The sequence below is a fragment of the Lathamus discolor genome, chromosome 13 (genome assembly GCF_037157495.1).
Source record: "Lathamus discolor isolate bLatDis1 chromosome 13, bLatDis1.hap1, whole genome shotgun sequence".
NCBI lineage: Eukaryota > Metazoa > Chordata > Aves > Psittaciformes > Psittacidae > Lathamus > Lathamus discolor.
The window spans coordinates 12,329,167-12,350,052 of NC_088896.1; the positions used below are offsets into that span (position 1 = coordinate 12,329,167).

A 20,886-nucleotide genomic window follows, 5' to 3' on the forward strand; every position below is an offset into this window, starting at 1 on the left:
GGGTCAGCTCGCGGGGGGGAGTCCCGGCCCCGTGGGGGCGCGCGGGGCCGTTCCACTCGTGAGAGCCGGTTGCTGCGATACCAACGGGCCAATGAGCGCTCACCAGCTCATCCCGGGCTCTGCCACCGCTTCCTTATATGGTGCGTGCCGTCCGCGGGGCGCCGCGCTCATCGCCATATAAGGGCATGAACCTAAATACAGCATCTACCTTGTGAGGAGTGGGCGGGGCCGGGCGGACGGGGCGGGACGGGACGGGGCTGGCGGGGACCGGGGCCGGAACCGGAGCTTCCCCCGCCCCGGGCCGGTCCCTCCGCAGGCCCGCCCCGGGGGAGGCCGCCGCCGGTCGTTCGGTGCAATGCAAATGGGCCGCGCTTCACCTCTAATTGCTTTTGTTACAAGCGGAGTCGCGGGGCCGCGCGCGGTCGGGTCGGGCCGTTCCCGTCGTCCCCCCGTTATCAGTCCCATCCCAACCGGGATCTCCCCGGGCAGGACCCCTGGACACCACGGTCCGTCCCGCCCCGCCGGGGCTGTCGGGTGGTCGCTGCCCACTCATGGCAGCTCCGTGGCCGTTGAAGCCGCAACCCTGGAGGAGCGGATTCGTCCTTTGCCCGCCCTTGGTGGCCCAGCAGAGCTGGCGGGACGGAGCCGCCCCGGTTGAACGGGAGAATGAAAGGAGGGGGGGATATCCAGAACCGTTCGCGTTCCCTCGCCCCGGCCCCGCTGCAAACCGCTCGGAATCGTGTTCCTACAAATAACGAGCAAATCCACAGACCCCGGTAACAAAAGGGCTTTTGTGCCCTGGACTCGGCGCCGGCAGCGGCCCTCCCGCGCTCCCGAGAGCGGCGGTTTCGGTATCGGTGCGACCCGCAGAGCTGCGGGGGGCGGCCCCGGTGCTCCCGGTGCGTGTCAGCACGGCGGGACCGCGGCGAGCGGGCGCGCTGCCCTCGCGGCTCCCCGTGGATGTCCCAGCCGAGTTCCCCGGCGCGGGGCTCCGCTCTCTGCCTCGCTGGAGCAGGCGGCGCTCGGCCCCGCCGCAGCCGGCGGAGCTGCGGGTTCGGGGTCGGCGGGAGCTGCGGTGCCCCTCGGGGTGCCGGGATCGCCACCGGCTGCGCCGCGGCCGCCATTTCCAGGAGGACGGTGCCACCTATGGAAAGCACCTGGAATTAATCGGGGCGGATGGAAGTGTCGCGTGTCCGTGCGACACCCTGGGGACGAGCCCGGGTCTTGCCCACCGCTCTCGGCGCCAGCCCCCGGGCCGAGCCGGGCTGGACTGAACCGAGGGGGCCAGACGAGGTTCCGCCGCCCCGCTTGGCGGGGTCGCTGCTGTCCTCCAGCACCGGCTGCCAGTGAGGGGGGATGCCCTGCTCTGTCCCGGGGCTGCTCACCGGTGTGGTTCCTGCACCGTCTGGCAAAGGCCACGCTCACGGGTGAATAACGGCCGATAGGGCGGAGAGCAGCGGCTCTGCCCGGCGTCCACAGCCTCGCGGTGCTCGACGCGCTCCAGCTAGCACAGCCTGGAGTGGGTATCCCCCAAATCGGAGGCTCTGCGGAGCCCTTCCCACCGTCTCTGCGGCTCCATCCCGGGCCCCGGGGGAGGGAGAGCAGCACCCTCAATTCGATGTCAATTTTAGCGTGAGGTGTCTCTGCCCATGGCAGGCGGGTTGGAACTCGATGCTCTTAAGGTCCTTTCCAACCCTAACTATTCTATGTCAAACAAGTGGATACGGAAACTTCCTCGCACGGGAATTTCTGGGTGCGGGAGCGGGAAGGAGCGGCCCCGCGGGGCAGCGCTGCACGGGCACTCCCGGAAACCTCATCTCTGCGGACCGGGCACCCCCAGGACCCCGCCGGCAGCAGAATCGGTAGCACCGGGGGATGCGAAGGCGAACAGGGAAAAATGCGGGCGGCCCGGTCCCACCAGCAGCGAGCGCACGCGTGACCGCAGCCCCGTGTATGGCCGCTTCTCCTCCCCTGCTCCAGCGCCGGGGGCAGGTTCCGCAGCCCGGGGTCGGTCGCTGCCTCCCCGCTTCGCCCCAAGTGGCTCGGAAACGAAAAGGCAACGGGCGGGCTGCCGGGGTGACCCAGACCCGGTGAGGGCGGGGGCCGGTGGGGCGCGGGGTCCCCGAGTCCTCTCCCGCCCCACCGGGACAGCCCGGCACCGGCCCGGGGCAGCGTGGATTTGGCCCGGGGCTCGTCCCTACTCCGTTCAGCCACAGGTGGAGAGAATCGTTTTCCCAGCTGGCTCAGGGACGGGACCGGACCGGGAGAAGCCCGGAGCGGAACCGGGCAGCGGGGAGGACCGGGAACCGGGGACCTGCCTCCCCCAGGGTGCGGGTGGGTGTCCACACACGCAGGGAGCTCTCGTGGAATGAGGTTCCGGGGCTTGTTTTGCCCTGTCTGGCGGTACCCGCGGCCCGGCCGGGCTGCAGGGTGCCTATCCCGGGACGCGAATTCCTGCCGGGCTGCTGGGTCGGTTCGGGACCGGACAGGCGGGGGCCTGAGTCTGACTCTCTCGGTCCCCGCTTTCACCTGCGGCCGCAGCGCTGGAGCCATCCTCAGCTGGCCAGGAGAAAAGGACACGGAGGAGCGCGACCGTAGCGTGAACGTGTCTGCGACCGACACCGGCATCCTCTGCCGCGCAGGGAACCGGGCCGTCCAGAGAGCTGGGCTGGTTGCTGGCAGTCCCGGGCGCGGGTGTCCGTGGGGCGGAGCAACTTCCAAAGCACGGTCACCAAAGCGGACAGAAGCCGCAGGGATCAACCGCGACGATATTTGGGTCGGATCCCGCTCCCCCCCGCCTGGCCGCCGCGCTCGGACACGCGTGGTCGCCCCCCTGCCCCACGCGCGGTCCCTGGGGGGGGCTGCAGCCCCCTGGTTTCGTTGCAAATCCCGCAGCCGTGGCAGCCCCCGCTAAGCAAGAAATGAGGGGGGAGCCGGACGCTGTGCCCCGCGGGCACTCGCTGACAGCCGAGAGGCTCATCGCCCGAGTCCTGGCCGGGGTAGCGGAGACCCGGTGACCGAGGAGCGGACTTGGGGACAGATGGACGGAGCTCGGTGTTCTCCGCGGCGGCACACGCCCTCGCCGGGCCGGAGTCGTCTCCGAGTCCCAGCCGAGCCCCGGGTCTCCCGGGTCGGGGTTGGGGCCGGCGGCGTGGGAGGGGCGCAGAGGCTACAGGCCCCCCCCGGCTGAGACCCCTTGGGGCTCCCTGGCAGCTTCAGCCGTTGACCCCGGGAGCGCGGCCGGTGTCCGGGCTCCGCTCCTGCGTCCGGTGACCCAGGAGGGCGGGCGGAGGTCCCGGCAGTGCCTCCGGCCCCCGGCGAAGGGGATCCCCGAGTCCCCGCCGGCAGCGGGGGAAACTGCCCTGGGGAGCCGGAACGGTCCCTCCGCCGCTGTCTCGTCCCGCTGCGCCAGGGGTGCTCCGTCCCACTTCTCCTTCCGGGCCAAGACTCCCATGCGTGGCCGCAGCCCCGGCCCTGGCTGGCCCACGGCCCGTGGGCTCCCTCCGGACCCCTACGCACCGGCGGCCTCTCCTCGCTGCTTCCCCCGCTCCGTTCTCGTTTGCGACACCCCCCCCCCCAGAAACCGGGGGCAAAGCACGGACCACGCATGCATCCCGCGCCGGTCACGGCTGGGGACGGAGCTGTTCCAGCGGCTGGTGCACGCACTGGCTGTGCCGAGAAACGGAGCCGCTCCGCTCTGCCTCCCCACGCGTGGATGACGGGCGGCTGCTCAGTCGGGAGCTCGTCACGGCTTCAGTGTGGGGAGCGTCGGCTCCGGGACTGTGCTTCTCACCGGCACCGGGACACGGCAGCGAAGGTGGAGGGCAAACACCCGTTTCCACGGGCTGCGGCACCCCACGGCCACGGGGATGGGAGCTGCCGCCTCGGGAGCCCCGAGCAGCGGACGAGGCTGCGGCACGGGGGCCGTTCGGCACAGGAAGACCATCCGCACCCCCCCGCCCGGGCGTCCCTCCCGTTGCCACCGTATCGCTTTTCTGCGTGGCATCATCCCGGTATCGGGATTCGGCCGCCGCGTCTCCGCCTATTCACGAGACCCTCCGTGACCGACCTTAATTAATAACGATTAATTCGATATTAACGAAAATCTCCCCGGGACGTCGCTCGCCAGGGAGCGTCCCCCCCCGCCCCAGCGCCGCCCCGGGCGAAACGCGGGGGGATGTCCCTCCTCCTCCGGTGAGTGCGGCTTCAGCTCCGCCAGCGGCGGCGGGAGGGAAGGCTCTGAGCCCCGCGAGTACCCCGTGGAGGCTCCCACCTGGGTCCCCCCCAATGCAAGGGAACCGCGGTTTCCGTGACTCCATTGGAGGTCCACGGCCGCTGGTGTGGCTGGACCGGGCAGGAGCTCCAGGACACAACGATCCTCGGGAGGCGGACAACGCCGGTGCCTGCCGGTCCCAGCTGCCTGTCCCGGTGTACCCCGGTGCCGGTGCTTTCCCCCGGTGGGGTCTCAGGCCGGCGGAAGGCAAGTGCTCCGCAGCCCCTGCACTGGGCAGGCTCACAGGGGACGTGGTCCCGCAGCCACAAGTGACCCGGCGTCCCCTCCCGCGGTAAAACGCCTCCAAAGCAGAGCCCCGGGGCAGGGAGCCACGGTCTCGTTACGGGGAAACAGGAGCAACCGGATCCTAGGGGCCACGCTCACAGTGGGATCTCCCACGCGTGAGCACGGCGGCTTCGAGGTGCTTAACGGAGGAGAGCCGCGGGGAGGGCGTGTGACCGGCTTAGGAGAGACTTCACCTGGCCTCATCCTGCGTGGACACGGCGGCTGAAGCCCGCTCTGCACCGGGCCTTGGTACTGCGGGTCCCACGCACAGGGCAGCCCCAGGAGCGGGAACTGTGTCCGTCGGAGGATCGGGGCTCTCCGGAGCATCCCCCAGTTCCGGATCCTGCCCGGCTTCGGGCGGGGAAAAGGTCGCTTGGGGCTTCTGCTCCCCCGGAGGCTGGACCCGTTCCCTGCGGCTCTGACACGCGTGCCTCGGATTCCCGTGGTCTCCTCTGGGACGGACTCGCGGTGGGCGACAGCGACGGCTCCCGAGCGGGACGCAGTACGGCGAGGGGAGGAGGCGAAGGGGGGTTAGGCAGGCCCCGGTACCAGCTGCCTGCCCGGCTTTGGCACCCTCTCCCCCGTCTCATTTTGCTGAGGGGTAACACGGCGAGGGGGGTGACACCGGATCCCATGTGGGGCTGTTTTCTCCGCTGGCCTCGGTGCACCCTCGGCCTCCAGGGGAGCGGAACAGGGGCGGAGAAACCGGGGTCGTCTGGTCCCAGCTCTGCCGGTGCTGCCGGCTGTCGCCGTGGACGGACACTCGCCGCCGCTTCCGGGCAGGGTGGGTTGTGCGGGAACGCTCCCACCCCTGACACCGTCCCCTTTGTCCGCCCGCCGCCCGCCGCGCCTGGCCGCAGAGCGCAGAGGGGCGGCCCACGGGGTGTGCGTGTCCCGGTCCGCTCTACCCCATCCACGGCCCGCGCAGCACCGGGTCTGCGGGGGGCAGCGGCAGCGCCTCCGCTCCCTCCCGGGGGCGGGCTGCGTCTTTGTGCTCCACTCCCCCCCATCCCCGGTCCTCTTCCCCGCACCGGGGCTGCCCGCCCCGATCCCCGGGAGCGGCGAGGCCGGGGGGGGGGGGGGGGGCGTGTCCCGCCCGCGCTGGGGAAGGGGGCGTGTCCTCCTTCCCGCCCCGCCCTCCCCGCGCGCCCCCACCGCCGGCCCCGCCCCGCGCTCATCGGGACGCGGCGCACGTCGGGGGGCGGGGCCGCGGCGCGAGCCAATGCGGCGCGGGCGGAATATTCCACCCGGCTCCGCCAGCAACAAGTGCGGGGGGGACCGGGGGGGGGCGGGCGGCCGCGGCGCTGACGTCAGCGGGCGGAGTATTATGGTCTGGGCTGCGCTGGCGGCTGCCTGTGTGCTGCGAGCGGCCGCGTAAACATGGAGCTCTCGGCCGTCGGGGAGCGCGTCTTCGCGGCCGAGGCCCTGCTCAAGCGCCGCATCCGCAAAGTAGGTGCCTCCCCCGCCGCCGCGGGGCATCCCCGCGCCGCGCACCGCGGGTCCCCGGCCCCCGGCCCCGCCGCCGCGGCCCGGTTGCGGCTGGGCGCCCGCTGGGGGCGGCTCTTTCTCCTCGCCGCATGCCCGGGCGGCCCCGCTGCCGCCCTCCGCGCCTTCCTGGTTTTAATCAGCCTCGCATCTCTTCGTCGCGGCCCCCCCTCCCCTCCGCCTCCCGCCCCGCTCCTCTCGTCGCCTCCCTCCCGCCCCACGCGTGGAACCGCGGGCGGGAGCTTTGTTGCGGGCGCCCGTCTCCGTTTTGCCTCCGTGCGGGTTCGTTTCATTCCTCTCGCCTCTCTCTTTGCATCCGCAGGGGCGTATGGAGTATCTGGTCAAATGGAAGGGCTGGTCGCAGAAGTAAGTCCGGGTCCGAGGGCTCCGGGAGCGGGGGGGGGCGGCCCCTTCTTTATACCCCGTATTTTCAATTTGATTTATTTATGCCCCTCTCCCTGCGCTGCCTGCGCAGGTACAGCACTTGGGAGCCCGAGGAGAACATCTTGGATGCCCGTCTGCTCGCAGCCTTCGAGGAGAGGTACAAGGCCTTTTGCTCGCTGCAGCCCTTGAGCTTGTAAATATGTTGCTGTCTTGTAGCTATGCTGAATTGAAGCTTTGTTTTTTTTAACACCTCTAGGGAGCGAGAAATGGAGCTATATGGGCCTAAAAAGCGAGGCCCCAAGCCCAAAACCTTCCTGCTGAAGGTAAGGAGGTCGGAACCCCGCGTGTGCCAGCTGTGTTCCGCGATGGGGAGTGGGATCCCCTCAGCCCCCACGGAGGGTCCTCCTCACCAAAGGCAGCCTCTTGTCTTGTAAGTTGTAATTACACAGCCGGATGGCAGGATAATAAAGTCACCCGTTGATTTATCTCCTTTGCAGGCCCAGGCAAAAGCAAAAGCCAAAACCTATGAATTCCGCAGTGACTCTTCCAGAGGGATCCGGGTGCCGTATCCCGGCAGGTCCCCTCAGGAGCTGGGCTCCACGTCCCGCGCTAGGGAAGGATTGAGAAACATAGCCTTGGCTCCGCAGGGCGGCTCCAGCACCAGCACCCCTAAAGGAGACAGCATCCGGGACCGGGTGATCCGTGTGGAGGAGAAACCCGGGGAGATCCCCAAAAAGAGAGGCCCGAAGCCCAGGAAGGAGCTTTACAAGGACCTGGCAGAGACTCTGGATGCTTCCAAGAGGAAACTGGGGGATCCTGGGGACAAGGTGGGGGACTACCTGAAGGCCAGGAAGATGGAGGAGGCAGCAGCAGGAGCCAAGTTCAGTTCGGGACACAGCGTCATCCAGCTGGCCCGGCGGCAGGACCCCGACCTCCCTGGCACCTTGCCTGGCTCCAACCGAGCCGAGGTGGGCACCAAGCTGGGCGCTGCCGAGAGCTACCCCCCGCGGCTGGCCAAGCACCGCGCGGACTTTCTGGACCCCAAGGGGCAGGGGGGGCTGGACCCCGGCGGGCCCAAGCTCCTGCACGGCGCGGTGAGTCCGGGCGCCGTGGGCAGCCTGTACCGTGATGGTGTGGGGGGCCAGGCAGGGCGGCCCTCCCTCATCGCCAGGATCCCCGTCTCCAGGATCCTGGGGGACCCTGAGGAGGAGTCCTGGAGCCCCTCGCTCAACAACCTGGAGAAGGTGGTGGTAACTGATGTGACCTCTAACTTTTTGACCGTCACCATCAAGGAGAGCAGCACGGACCAAGGATTCTTTAAGGAGAAGCGATGAATTTGTTGGAGGTGGTGCTGGGGTTTTCTTTGGTCAGATCCAGACAAAAGCTTGGGTAGAGCTTGGTGGGCTGTTTTTTTTTTTTTTTGTTTGTTTGTTTTGATTTTTTTTTTTTTAATTTTTCCTTCTTTTTGTTTATTTTTTTTAATTTTTTTTTGTCTTGGAGAGGATTTAGAAACTGTCCTAAATTCATTAACTCCTTCTTTATTCTTTTGGGTTTTTTTACGTCTTACATTTCGTTGGAAAGATTATCTCTAGAGTTATATTTTCTATTAGATGTAAATATGTTATTTAAGAAAAAAATGCTTATATATATATATCTATATATATTTCAACTCTGAGTTGTTTTATTTAAATGGAGACAACGGTGACTGCTCAGTTGCTCTTAGAAAGGACAATAAAACTGAGAACTAACGGAGTTCACGCCTCTCTCGCAGGAGCCCGTGTACATAACCATGTTCATAGCGAATTATGTCCTGGGTTGGTTTTTTTTTAACTCTTCTTTTTTCATGTGATGCTATGGATGGTGCAGGGGGACGTGTCGCTCCCCCCGAGGGCGGAGTGCCCTGGTTTCTTGATTGTGATATAAGGTGTTGCTTGTACAATCAAGTGTGTGCTGTGTCCAGAACTGTTGCCCTGACAGCTGAAGTAAGCACTTGAATTTCCAGTATTGTTGGGGAGGGGGCGTTTCCAGGCTGATGTAGAGAAAAAAAGAAAGGGATGTTGCTAAAGTTGGGGTGGGGAAAAGCAGAAATCCATAAAAAGGCTCAAACTGTTCTAGCAGAGTATTAACTTGAATCACCTTCTCTTGCCAAGGCAGAGGAGGTTCCTGTGTGTGAGGTTCCGGAGCGGGGTGGTACTGAAATGCACTTTAATAGAGTTGTCGTAGCAGTTGTGGGAGATGGGACTGAGCTGAGAATCTGTTTTCATTTTGTCTGGTCGCTTGATTCTGTTCCCCCACCCACTTCAAAAAAGAAACCCCAAACCCCCTCTGTTTACATTCCTGGCATGCCGGAGGGGCTGGGGAGGGTAGCATGTCGCTGCCCGTATTTAAATGCTTTATCCCATTATAGAAAGTGGATGATTTTAATGTTTCTTGGTTTTTATTCCCAAACACAGTTCACTGCAGACTGCTGGAAGGCTCCAGTTCAAGTGTGTTATAATACCCACATCTCTGACGAATCCCAGAGCCACCTTTACGCGTTCAGAGACAATAAATATTTCCCTTTTCTTATGCTAGTTAAACAATAGCCGAGAGGCGAAATATTCCCGTGCGTGCGCAGCTGACTCCGGGCCTGGCTCTGGTTCCTTTGCCTCTGTTTTCTCCAGGCTTCCCGGACCAGGCTGGTTTTCTCCGCAGACTGGGCCAGGGTTTGTGGCGCTGGGTGGCTGCCCGGCCAGGTTGAGTGGTGGCCATGGAGGGATCAGGGGCTGCGTCCCCTGCTCCGCTCCCTCCTGCTCACCTGGCTCAGTTGTGGCCCGGCCTGGATGGGGAGCAGGACCCTGGCCTGTGCTGTGATTTTGGTTGAGGTGCAGTGGGTGTTCCTGTCCTTGCTCCGAGCATTGCTCAGGGTTGGAAAGCACAAGTTGATGTTGGGTCAGGTCGCCCTTGTCCCTCCTCATCACTGCCCCAGCTGAGCTCCGGAAGGTTCTTGGTGCAGAGCTCTATGGGTTGACAGCACAGGGAGCCTGATGGGCCAGGAAAGGGCTGGGAAGAGGAGCAGTCCTTTGCTTTTGGGCCCATCTTGCTTGGTTGCCTTCTTGTGGGATCTCTCTTGGATGGTCTAGTGGGAGAATGCTGAATTGGCTGTGCAGAGGGAGCATGTCTCTGAGTTCTATGTTGGTTTTTTATTTTTTTAAGCTTTTGGTTTGTTCCTTTTTTAAGGCATATTTTGTAAAAACTGAGATTTTAAACTGATTGTACGAAGAACCAATGTGCTCGTTCTGGTGCTGGTGCTGGGGCAGCTCACATGGGACACGTGTCTTGTTGGAGGGATGGTGATGGGACTGAGCTGCCCCTCCTCCCACTGCCATGTCTGAGGCTGGAGGATTCCTCCCCTTGCAGAAGAGCCCAGAGCCGCGCTTCTGCCCGGCCAGGACACGGCTCCATCCTGCCTGTACGTGTGCGTCGCTACACACGTGTATATGGGGCAAAACATACATGTGGGTGTATATGTGTGTATGTATATAGCAACGTATATACTGAGTGTGTGTGCGTGGGGATGTGTGTGTGTGTGAACTATTTAAATCTAAGACTTGTATAAAAACCTGATTTGGCTAAATCTCAGTCTCTGAAGTGAAGCTTAACTACGTGTCTTCTGCCAGCTGTGAATGTCCGTATGAGACCTGCTTTTTATGTGAGTTTAAATATATACTTTGTAAATAGAAACGTGTTTGTCTTCCCTTTGTGGCCCTGGGGCAAGAGGGGGGCTTGGGCCCATCGTGCGGAGGGGCCCGATGGGGCGGGCGTCCCCCACCTTCCCCGGGGCACAGGCGGGCCGGGACCAGATTGGGCAGGGATGGGGCCCTGCGGTGCTGCGAGCAGTCCCGGGGCTGTTGCACTGCGGGCGAAGGCGGCCGGGTCCCGAGGCCGCCGCTCTGCCCTTCCGACGGGCCCGGCCTTTGTATTCAAATACGCCGCGGAGGGGAGCGGAGCGGGCGCGGGGCGCGGTTCACGCCGCGTCCTCATTAACCTCCTTTTTCTGCTCCGCCGGCGCAAGGCGCGGAGCCGGCACCGCGGGAGCTGTCAGCGGCTGGGCGCGGAAAATGAGCGTGGCGGAGGAGCGGGAGAAGGGCCGGACAATGGCGCCTTTCTCCCGGCCCCGCGGGAGGGCTTTCACACGGGCCCGGCGGGGAGGGAGGGGGCACCGGCTGGAGGAGCCCCCGGAGGAGCAGGCTCCCCCCGTGCCTGCCCCAGGGCTCCCCTCTCCCCCGACGGTGGCCTCGACGGCGAGACCCGGAGCAGCCGGCGGCCGCGCAGCGCCCTCCCCGGGCCGGCCCCGGTCCCGCAGGTGGGGGGTGACCGGGTGGCCCCCGCCGCTTGCTGCGCGCCGCTCCAGGTGCAGCGGAGCCCGACGGAGCGTTCATCACCGCCCGGTAAGAGCTGGGCTTGGGGGGAACCAGGGAACGGGAGCATAGCGGGTGTCCCCGACTCCCGTCAGCCTCGCGGAACACGGTTCCCCGGGGGGTGCGGGAGTCTCAAGGCAGTGGCAGCCCCGATGGGGAGGGATCTCTGGCGTGGAGCAGTGACCACAGCAGCCCCACACCCATCCCGCTCCACAGAGCCCTTTCCCGGGGTAATAACATCCCCAACTTTTGTTCTCTGGAAAGAAAAGCAAACAAACAGCTGTAGTTTAAAGCAATTACAAGTGTCATACCGGAGTGATTTGGCTCTCCCTTTAATTAAAACGTACAAATCAGAGCAGTGACTGGCACAAGTTACAAGAACAATTGTTTGTTTGCACCCATTCCTCAATTTCCTTCCGTGAAAACCACCTTGCCGGCTCTGGATCCTTCACACCTAGCCCAGGAGCTCCACACAAACTGAACCTTCTAAACCATCTCCATCCTTCCACAAGCTCCAGTTTTTTTGGTACAAAATATATATATAAAAATAGACTAAGTTTCTAGGGAAGATGGCTGAATCGGCCACCTCTTCCAGTCCAATGGAAAACAACAAGTCTGCTTAACCAGATTATGCCTGGAGAAAATATCCATTCAATATACAAATACTGCAGGACTTTCCACATCGGAAAGCCCTTAGAAAATGACAAGTGATAAACCTTTAATTGGCTGTGTGACACATGGCTGAGCGCTCCAACCCATAGCAGCAAACTTAAAATGGGGGGGGGGGGAAGAGAGGACAGGAAAAATAAGGTAGACCTTGAATACTAACGGTCGGAATGGTGAACAGGGTCTGCAGCAGCTTTCAACCCCTGGCCACAAAAGATTACAGTAAATCACTCACATAATGTGCCTTTGAGAGGCAAACTCCAGCGTTCAGACACAGCAGCGCCGCTGGGCAAGCCGGGAGCCTGAGACGCGAGGCCAGGAGGGGCTGGGGAAGAATGTGGGAGGAGGCGAAGGTCGGAAAACCGTCTGGATTATCACGTTCACCGTCCTTAGACCTTTGGAATCGAACTGCTGGTGAGTAAAAGGCACAATAGCAAGTGGTGACAGCAGAGTCCTGCTGCTATGGGAGGGGACACGCTGGGGAAGGGTGGGTGTTGGAGGAAAGCTGCTCGCTGTTGGGATGTTCCCCTGGGTACAAGCCCAGGACCAGCCGCCCTTTGCCCATCCAGGAGGCAGGAGCACACCATTTCCCACACCAGGAAATGCAGGCGAGCACCTTGGACCAGTGTGCAGCCAGCACAGCACCCACTACCACAGCTCCTCCATGGATGCTCGGTGCCTGACCCCTTGATGGAGCATCTACAGATGCTTCTTCACCACTGGGGACATCAGCCCCATGTTCTATTGCTCTTGGTGGGCATGCCCCACCTCTGGGCACCACTGTCCCTAGGACCCTGTGACCATCTCACTTTGCATAGGCACAAACCTGTTGTGGGACCGGTGTCGCAGACCAGGCTGAGATAAGGACGGTCCGAAAGGCACATCATTGTTCAGTTTGGATTTGCAAAGGCCAAGTAGCAAACATTTGGTGTGTGGGTAAGAGCCTCACCCTGTGCTCCCAGATTACTTGATTCTTCTCCAAAAGCACTCGTAGCCTGAACACAAAAGCCCACCCAGCAGAGACCATGCTGGAGCACCTGGTTCTGCTGATGCAGGTTAACGCTTCCTTGGACTCTTCAAAGCAACAGTAGCTCGTTTGGCAAAGTTAAAGACTAGAAGGTCAACAGCACAGACTGTGACATTTTGGCATTGTGGAGCTCAATGGAAACTCCATCCTTGGGAGCCTCCTCCATGGACAATGCTCCCTCCTCTCCCCTTGGCCCTTTGCCTTGCAGAGCAACGCACGGCACAGGGACTGCACCCATTCCTGATGGATCCCTGGCACCGTGACACAACAACTTCAAAGCCATGACCAACAGGACATCTGGGAATTGAATACAAAAGCTAAGGGATGGTGTCTGTGGAGCACTGGAGACTGATCCAGCAAAGGCTGAGGCTGCTGCTTGGTACCTTTCCCCTGTCCATCCATGCAATCATCCATATCTTCAAGATCTCTTGAAGATCCAGGCAGCACATGCAGCCAGTGCTGGCATTTCCATTTCACCTGAGATTTGCAGCTCCACCAGCAGCAAATGCAACTGCTGGGGGGGGGGGGCAGGATTACCTGTACCTGCAGTTTGGTCCCTTCATCTCTGCACTCCTGTGTGTGATGACCCTGTGAATGTCCCTGCCTGTGGCAAAGCAAGATGCCCCGAGCACGAGGGGAGCCCTGACGCTGGTGGGAAGCCCTTTGGAGGCACCTCCTAACCTTGTTCAGGCATTTTATCTCCTCTGAGCACAGAGTTCAGCCATAGCAGAACGAAAATGACCTTGAGTGCTACTAAACTCTGCCTGAATTACTGCTGCTAATTTTGGCTCATAAGGGGAATCTACAGTAGGGAAAAAACCTCCATAAAAAGCCATTATTAGTCGCAATCATGAGCCAAAATGAATACCCAGCTGCTGGCACAGGATGGCAGACAAAGGTGAACGACTGCTGCAGGGTCTCCATCTCCTCGGGGAACAACGGCCTCAGGTACCCACTGCCTGCTCCCTGCCCCTTCTCCTTTCCTTCCCCTTCCACCTGCTCCACCCCAGCTGTGCAGAGCTCCTCAACCAGCTCCTCTGAAATCAAGTCACTGTGAAGAAGTCAGCGGCTCTCGCTGGCTCCCAAGGTAGGACCGCAGGCAGTAAAGAGGTACCTGCTAACAGCATCCCTTGCTCTGAAAGAGGCTCCTTTGACACCCGCCGCCGGTGGCACCCGGGGTTCAGCCTTCCCTCGACGGGGTTTATTCCTCTCTCTCAAAGACAAAACCAGGATTTTTCCTTACTAAAAAATGTAAACAATGTTTCCCTATCAGCTGGAAACCACAACAGCAACGTCGTGGACTTCATCATTGGAAGTGACCTGGCCCAGGGGGGTGGCTGGGCTGAGCGTACCCTGAAAAACCCCCGGATGCCGCTGGCCCCAGGGCTGGGAGCAGCGGCCGCCTCGTTTGGATTGACCTGCGACTTGCCACGGCTCATGGGCAGACACGTGGGGAGCCCAGAGGAAAGAAAGGATCTCCTCTTGCTCTCCTAAGTAGAAGCCTGGCCCGCCTCCTGCTGCCGGGGAGCTGCAGACATTGTCAGCAGCTGTTTCAAGGTCTAAAGCAAAGGAACCCACATTCAGTGAAGCCTGGCTCAAAACTTGCCAGCCTGGCAGCCCCGGTAGCACCAGTGCCCCTGCTCCTGGAGAACAGCATCAGCTGCCTGTGCTCCGGATGCTGCTCCAGGCGAGGATGGGGAGAAGCCGGGAGGGATCCATCGACCCGCTGGCAGTTCTGAGCAGGTTTCACTGCGTCTCTCTCAAGCTCCTCTGGACATGAGTCCCAGCAGGTCTCTGCGTTCACTCGAAGAAAGAAAAACCCTGATGGAAGAGCTGGGCAAAGTGGAGGGAGAGGCTGAAGGACGCTCTTCCTCCTCTCATGCTCCTGGGCTCAGTATTGCCGTAGGTTGAAAAACCCAACGCTGGTGGGGGATTCCTTGACCGTCACCGTGATCAGGTTGGCGGTGACATCGGTGACAAAGACGTGCTCGATCAGGCTGCGGGTGGGTTTCCAGTCCTGACTGGTCTGGATGGAGACAGACATGTTCTGACCCACTCCTGGGAAGGAAGCTGAATCCCGATCCGAATCCGAGCTGGTCTCATCGCCTGTGCTCATTTCGGACAGTGCTGCTGGCTTGCGGCTCTCCGCTGCCGCGTGCCCATCCTGTGTGCCGGCTGCACCGCCCTTGGCCAAGTCCCTGTCTCCTGCCCGGTGTGTTTGCTTCTTGCTCTTGCTGCTGTCCCCCCCTGAGCCCGAGCTGGCAGCATTCAACCCAGCACCCGCTGTGCTGCCTTTCACACCACCGGCACCTGTGCTTGCAGCTGTGGCACCACCAGTGCCTTTGGACAAGGCAGTGCAGAGGTGACGGGGAACGCTGCTCCCACTGGCCACGTTCGGCCCATTTTTGACACTCTGGAGGTTTAGAGCCTGGAGATTCAGCTCCTGGCTGGAGGCCGGCTGGGAGCCGGAGCCGGATGAGCTTGCAGGCATCTTACTGCCATTGTGCAGTGCTTGGCTTCCTGCAGCAAACCCTGACTTCTGGTCCCCTCCAGCACTGCTGCTCAGAGCCTTGGCACTCTTGGGTCCCTGCGTGCTCAGCCCAAGCTCTCCAGATGCTTTCTGGTTCCTCATTTTTAAGTCCAGCCCTAAGCCGCTTTTACTGGCTGCCTGTGCCTTGAGCGCCAGCCTGCCCAGGGGCGAGCTCTCGGCCGAGTTCTGGCTTTGGGACATCCTGTTCATGTAGTGCACGATGGAGCTCTGCCAGCTGATGGCTCGGTTTGGGCTGGTGGAGCCGCTCTTCATCATGTTGGGCAGGTTTTCTGCTGACGACCCCCCCGAGCTAAGCCCAGCCAAGGTGCCTGGTGGGTCCTTCAGCAGGGCCATGCCCGAACCCTGTGTGCCGTGCTGGGGCTGCAGCTTCCCCATCAGCTTGTTGCTGCTGCCCACCTCCTTCCGGGATGTTTTGAGCACCTTTGTCAGGTTCACTGTCCTTCGAGCTGCTTTCTGCTCCGGGGGAAGAGGTTTTCGTCCACGCTTCTTCCTGGAGCTGTCCTTCAGTTCGGGCTTTGCCACCAGGATCTGAGCTTTCTTCTGTGGTACCGGGTGAGTCTCTCTGCTGCGGGAACCTCTCTTTGCTTCCAGGTCACTTTCATCCTCTTCATCAGAGGAGGAGGAAGAGGAGGATGTGGAGGAAGAAGAGCTACTTGACTTAGTTTTTACAGGCATCTCTGGTTCCTGCAAAGCAATGGAGGCAGGGAAAGTTAACACAAATTCCTGAAGAGCCGTTATGGACATTGCACGGGTTCTTCCTCCATGTTGGCTGATCTGTTCATCCTCTGTCATGAACAGAGTTGGGGAGTGCACAGGGCAAAGCCAACCAGGCTTAAACAACAAGTGGGACCCAGGGAACTCTTCTGTCTCCTTCTCCACCATTGCAGGGATGAAGGGACGTCCTCCTCGCAGGCATCCTCATCCCCCTACCCATCACTGCAGTCTCCAAAGCCCCTACTGGCATCACTGTGTCCTCACCACCCTCTGGAGCCCAAGCACCCACCACCCTATGCTGTGGATAGACACGCGCTGGTGCCCTCCAGCACCATCATGGCTGTGGATTCCCACAAGCGCCGAGACTCACCACGTGTTTCCTGGGCCTGCCCCTGGGCCGCTTGCCTCTCTTCCGATTCTGCACTTCTTTCTCGTGCTCCCTGAAGAATCAATGATTGAGGACAATGTTTGCAGGGAAGAAAAAACCATCCCAAACCAGCCCCATTCCTCTCTTTGTTCTGTCATGAAACCCTCCCTTGCTGGGGATGCTGAAGGTTCAGGTCCCAGTCCAGCACCTGGGTAGTGTCCTTGACTCATTCCAACACATGATCCCACGGGCTCCCAGCATGTCACTCACTTGAACCCATGCTCTTATAGGCACACCATGCTCAAGTGCAGTCAAAGAGCCCTAAGAACTTGGAAACCCAGGGCCTTGGGAAGTTAAACTTCCCCACGTGGCACCTGGGTCATGCACCCTGTGGGGCTGGCACAGGCCAAGGGAAGAGTTGGACCACGGATGCGATGTGAGGCAAGAGTGTTTTCAGGGCTACTCCACTTTGTATCTCTGGTTAAGGATGGTGTTAAGCCGCACTACGTACAGCTGGTTAAGCACTGTGCTGTCTGCACTACCCACCAGATTCTATTCTTGAAAAATGGACCCAGAAACAAATTATAATTAAATCCTATCATAAACTTTCACAATTTTTTATTAACATGGAGCCAAAATAGTTGGCAGCGCGGTGATTACCACAGCCAGCTGGCTACCTTCCTACCTCCATGCCTGATCCCTGCTGTGCAATTGCTGCAGAACAATTGTGCTTCTGGGCAGAGGACACCATTTTCTCCCACTGTTACCTCCTTCCCCTCTCACAAGTGCCCTCCATGAACGCATTTTGTGCTGTCCAAGCCCCAGGTCCTGCAATCCCCACTGAGGTCTGGGTCACTGGATCAGGACCGGGGGCCAAAGGTCTCTGTGGCATCATTGTGTCCCTGTTGCCCAGCCAGTGCAAACCCAGCCCTGGGGCTGTGGATCCGCGGGGTCTGCCCAGCCCGAGCCGTGCTGGGTAGACCTGGGCTGTGATTTCAGGGGGTGAACAAAAGGGCCGTGCCACAAAAGGCACGGGCCGAGCTCCGGGCTGTTGTTTCCACAACTTCCACTGCACGCGCAGCCAATTAGAAGTTAATTGACTTTATCGTTCCCTTAGAAATATTTAGAGTTCGCTCACTTCTTTTGGAAAGCCAGGAGGAGTCGTGGATCCAGGATGTTCTCCTCGGGCTCCCAGCTGTTGTGCCTGTAACACACGACCCGGGGCTGGGTGAGAGCAGGGACTGGGGGTCCCCCCCCGCCCCGTTAGCGGCCCAGAACCGGGAAGTTCACCCAAGGACAGCCGGGCCCCCCGTGCGCCCGGTGCTGCTGGGACCGGAGCATCCCCGCACCGGGGACCGGTACCGCCGCGGGAGAAGGGGTCGCGGGAAGCAGGTCGGGGAGGGGGCGGCCACGCCGCCGAGGGGATGGGCGAACCCGGCGCGTCCCAGGGGAGCTCCGGTGGCAGCGGCAGGGCGGGGGGCGCGGGGTTCGCCGGTAACGGGGGGGGTTCCCGGCTCGGCCCGGTGTGGGGAGAGGGCCTGGGGGCCATCGGAGCCCCACGCGGCGGCGGGAGGGCCGGGCCGCGGCCGCGCTTATTTGTAAACAAAAGGAGCGGCGCGACCCGAACAAAAGCGGCCGGGCGGGCGGCACCCGCGGCCGCGCACCGACCCGCGCAGCCCCCACCGCGCAGCCCCGCTCACTTGGAGGACCAGCCCCGCCACTTGACCAGGTACTCCAGCTTGCCCTGCGGAGAGAAGAGAGACGGCGAGAGGCGCGTTAGGGGCGGTGGGGGGGGTGCCGGGGGGGGTGTGCTGCGGGTCCCACCTTGCGGAGCCGCTTGCTGAGGATGCACTCGGCGGCGAAGACCTGCTCTCCCACGCTGCTCAGCTCCTCCATGGCCCCGGTCCCGCACGCACACACACACACAAGGGGAGCCCCCGGGCGCGCCCCCGATGGCGGCCACGCGCGCGCGCTCCCGCCTCACCACCACCACCGCCGCCGCCCCCCCCCCCATCGCCGCGTGCGCGCCCTCCGGCAGCGGGAGGGAAGGGGGGCGGGTAGTTTGGGGGGGGGGCTCCCCAAATTCCCCACTGGCCAATGGGAAGCGGGGGGCGGGGCTTGATGGTGGCGGTGGGGGCAAAAGGGGGGAGTCATTGTCTGCGCGCGACCCCTCCTCTTCCTGCGCGCGCGGCGGAGCGGGACAATGGGGCGGGGGGACCGGGGCTTTGTGCCGGGGGGGGACCGGGGGGGTCCCGCTCCCGCAGCCGAGGGTCCCAGCCGGGGACCGAGCGGCTGTGGGGGAGGTCAGGCTGGGGTCGGGGGCAGTCCCCGCCGGTCCCCGCGGAGCCGGAGCAGGCGGCTGTGGCGCGGCTCTGGTTCGGGTTCTGATGCGGCTCCGGCTGTGGATCTGGTGCGGGGTCCGGTTCTGGCTGTGGGTTACAATATAATAAAGCGTGTTTCGGCGGGGGGTGGCGGTACCCGTAAGCACCATCTCGCCGGGTCAGACCCAGGCTTGGAGACAGCGGTGGCTTGACCCATTATCCTTCCCCGCTGCAGAACCGGGCTAACGAGCCAAGCGGTGCCGGCAAACGGAGCTGTGTTACCGAGCCAAGCCGTGCCGGTGACTCAAGCTCTGCTGGCAAGCTGAGCCGTGCTACCGAACGTGCCGCGGCTGTGACCCCGCCGCAGCCCTGCACGCCACCGGGGCGTGCGAGGCAGCGTGAGGAGCTGCTACCCGGCGGTTGTGCGCGGTGGGCGTGGAGCGATGAAATATGGTGCATGGAAGAAGATGAGTCAGCACCTCGGGGAGTTGGCAGCCGCCGGCCCGCAGCCCGCCGTTAACCGTGCCGGAGCCAGCGGGGAGTGAGCGGCCGGTGTGCCGGCAGCGTCGCGGTGGCTGTGGTGGCCCGGGGCTGAGCGGGACCTGGATGGCGATGGGGTGTCCTACGCACGGGGCCTCACGTGGAACCTGGGCAGCACCGTCTCCGGTAAGCGATGCCGGGGTTAGGCAAGTGTTGTGAGCTCTAGGCTGGAGGCAAGGATGTCACTGCTGGGGACCCCCGGCATGATGGAGGGGGAGCAGTAGTTTGGGTACCATAGTGGGTCTGCCTTGGGGTCTGCAGGGCAGTGGGTGTCCCTGGTGTGCCACCGGGGTGCCCCTCAATGCCAGGTAATTGTCTGAGGTCGGGCACTATGCCTCTTTATTGTTTTCTTTTTGCAATTACTGCGGCTGTTTGCTGACCAGGAGAAATGTTGGAAGCATTTTGTTACCCAAAGGTGACTTGGAAACGTAACCCTGCACTGCGCTTTCCCTTTGGAGTTAATTCACCTTCCATCAGCCCTGCTCTTTGTGTGCAGCACATCTTAATGTCAGTGAAAACCCGCGGGCGACCTTCCCTCTGCGTGCACAAGCAGCGTGCGGGCACAGCACCGTTCATGGCAGCTCTGGGACCAGCCATACCGAGCGCGTGGGGCTGGCCAGGGTCTGAATGCTGGTGCTGGGATGAGCACCACCACGAGATGAGGCCCGATTTGGGTAATGTCGGGTGGGTGCTGGCATTCCTGAGCTCCCATGAGGATACAGGTGTAGAATAGCTCATCTCTTCCTTCCTGGAGCAAGGAGGAAGAAGAGGTGTGAGCAGGAGGGCTCTGTTCTCTATGCCTGACATTGGGGTCTCTTTGAGGATGGAGCGTGTGTGTGCTCAGGGCTGGTGCCTGGCCCGGGGCTGTTTCAGCAGCTTCATCCCCACCATTCGAGCCAGCCTGAGTGGTTCCTCTCCAGCAACAGCCCATATTTCTTTCATGCCTCCATGTCAGCAGGGACACAGTCCCCGTTCAGCCCTGTTGTGGAAAAGGACTGTGCTGCTCCATGGGCTGGAAATCCCATTACATCCCTGGGGTTCACGGGGACTGGTCGCAGTGGGCACATGGGCCATGGTGGGCTCCTGCTTCCTGCCAGCTCTCCCCAGCTGGGGGCTGCCCATTACTTTGTGTAGTTTGAAAGCTGGATGTGACGGCTGAGGCGGAGCGGGTTTTCCTCTAACACAAAGCGCACCGAGCCCAGGCTGTGTCTGTTCTGCTTTCTCAGGCTGATCCCAGGTTTCCTGAGGTTTGATGTCTTTAATGGAGCCGTGTGGTGAAACGAAAAATCTCACTTTTTTCTCAGAAAATGGAAAAGAAAGAAAACAAATTGATGTGAGCTTTGGAAAGCCCAAACTCGTGGCTTCGGAGGTTTGCACAGACAGGCAGTGAATACAAACCCTGCGTGTGTTTCAGTGTCGGGATCTCGTGAGTTGTTGCATTATGGCTCAGACCGTTTACTCTCGGGCTCAGCAGTGACCAAGTGAGTGCCACTGCCTGCCCTTGCCAATGCCAGGGGTGCCGGTCCCACTGCCCGGCTCCCTCAGTGCCATTGCAGGATGTTTTAGTGATGAAAAGATATGAAGTTGTCCATGAGTGCTTCCTGCCCAGCTCTGCCTCCTGCTGCTGCTGGGCAGAGCACCTGGGGAGATGCAGTGGGAGATGCCCATTGCTGCTGCTGCCCCACATGTGAGCGATGATGGGCTGAGTTCTGTGCTTCCACCCAGGGAAACTTGGGAACAGACAGTAGATAACTTGGCGGCCACGTTCCCCGCTCCAGCTGAGGAAGGTGACGGGAGCCAGTTAACGTGGCAGTTGCGGAGAAAATCTTTGGAGTCCTTAAAAAAACCCCAGGTCAAATCCCTGAACTAATCC

At 61.6% G+C, this 20,886-nt stretch overlaps 2 protein-coding genes across 5 annotated transcripts; one reads left to right on the forward strand and one right to left on the reverse strand.

Moving 5' to 3' along the window:
* Positions 1 to 5,881: 5,881 nt before the first annotated feature.
* Positions 5,882 to 10,150, forward strand: CBX8 (chromobox 8). Of its 4 annotated transcripts, none has more exons than XM_065693495.1 (5): positions 5,882 to 6,007; positions 6,366 to 6,409; positions 6,519 to 6,584; positions 6,660 to 6,750; positions 6,925 to 10,150. In XM_065693495.1, exons 1-5 carry the CDS (start codon positions 5,939 to 5,941, stop codon positions 7,759 to 7,761), a joined length of 1,107 nt encoding a protein of 368 aa, XP_065549567.1. In that variant the 5' UTR covers positions 5,882 to 5,938; the 3' UTR covers positions 7,762 to 10,150. The 4 variants fall into 4 exon arrangements, with proteins under 4 accessions (XP_065549567.1, XP_065549568.1, XP_065549564.1 ...); XM_065693496.1 differs by having other exon boundaries at positions 6,684 to 6,750; XM_065693492.1 differs by lacking the exon at positions 5,882 to 6,007 and having other exon boundaries at positions 6,037 to 6,584.
* A 2,698-nt stretch (positions 10,151 to 12,848) lies between these two features.
* CBX2 (chromobox 2) lies at positions 12,849 to 18,643 on the reverse strand. The gene is given in 9 exon segments (XM_065693499.1): positions 12,849 to 15,755; positions 16,156 to 16,225; positions 17,291 to 17,356; positions 17,853 to 17,896; positions 17,977 to 18,060; positions 18,063 to 18,165; positions 18,167 to 18,288; positions 18,291 to 18,415; positions 18,418 to 18,643. Coding segments are annotated over 9 exon segments (2,184 nt in total). The 3' UTR covers positions 12,849 to 14,411.
* Positions 18,644 to 20,886: the final 2,243 nt, after the last annotated feature.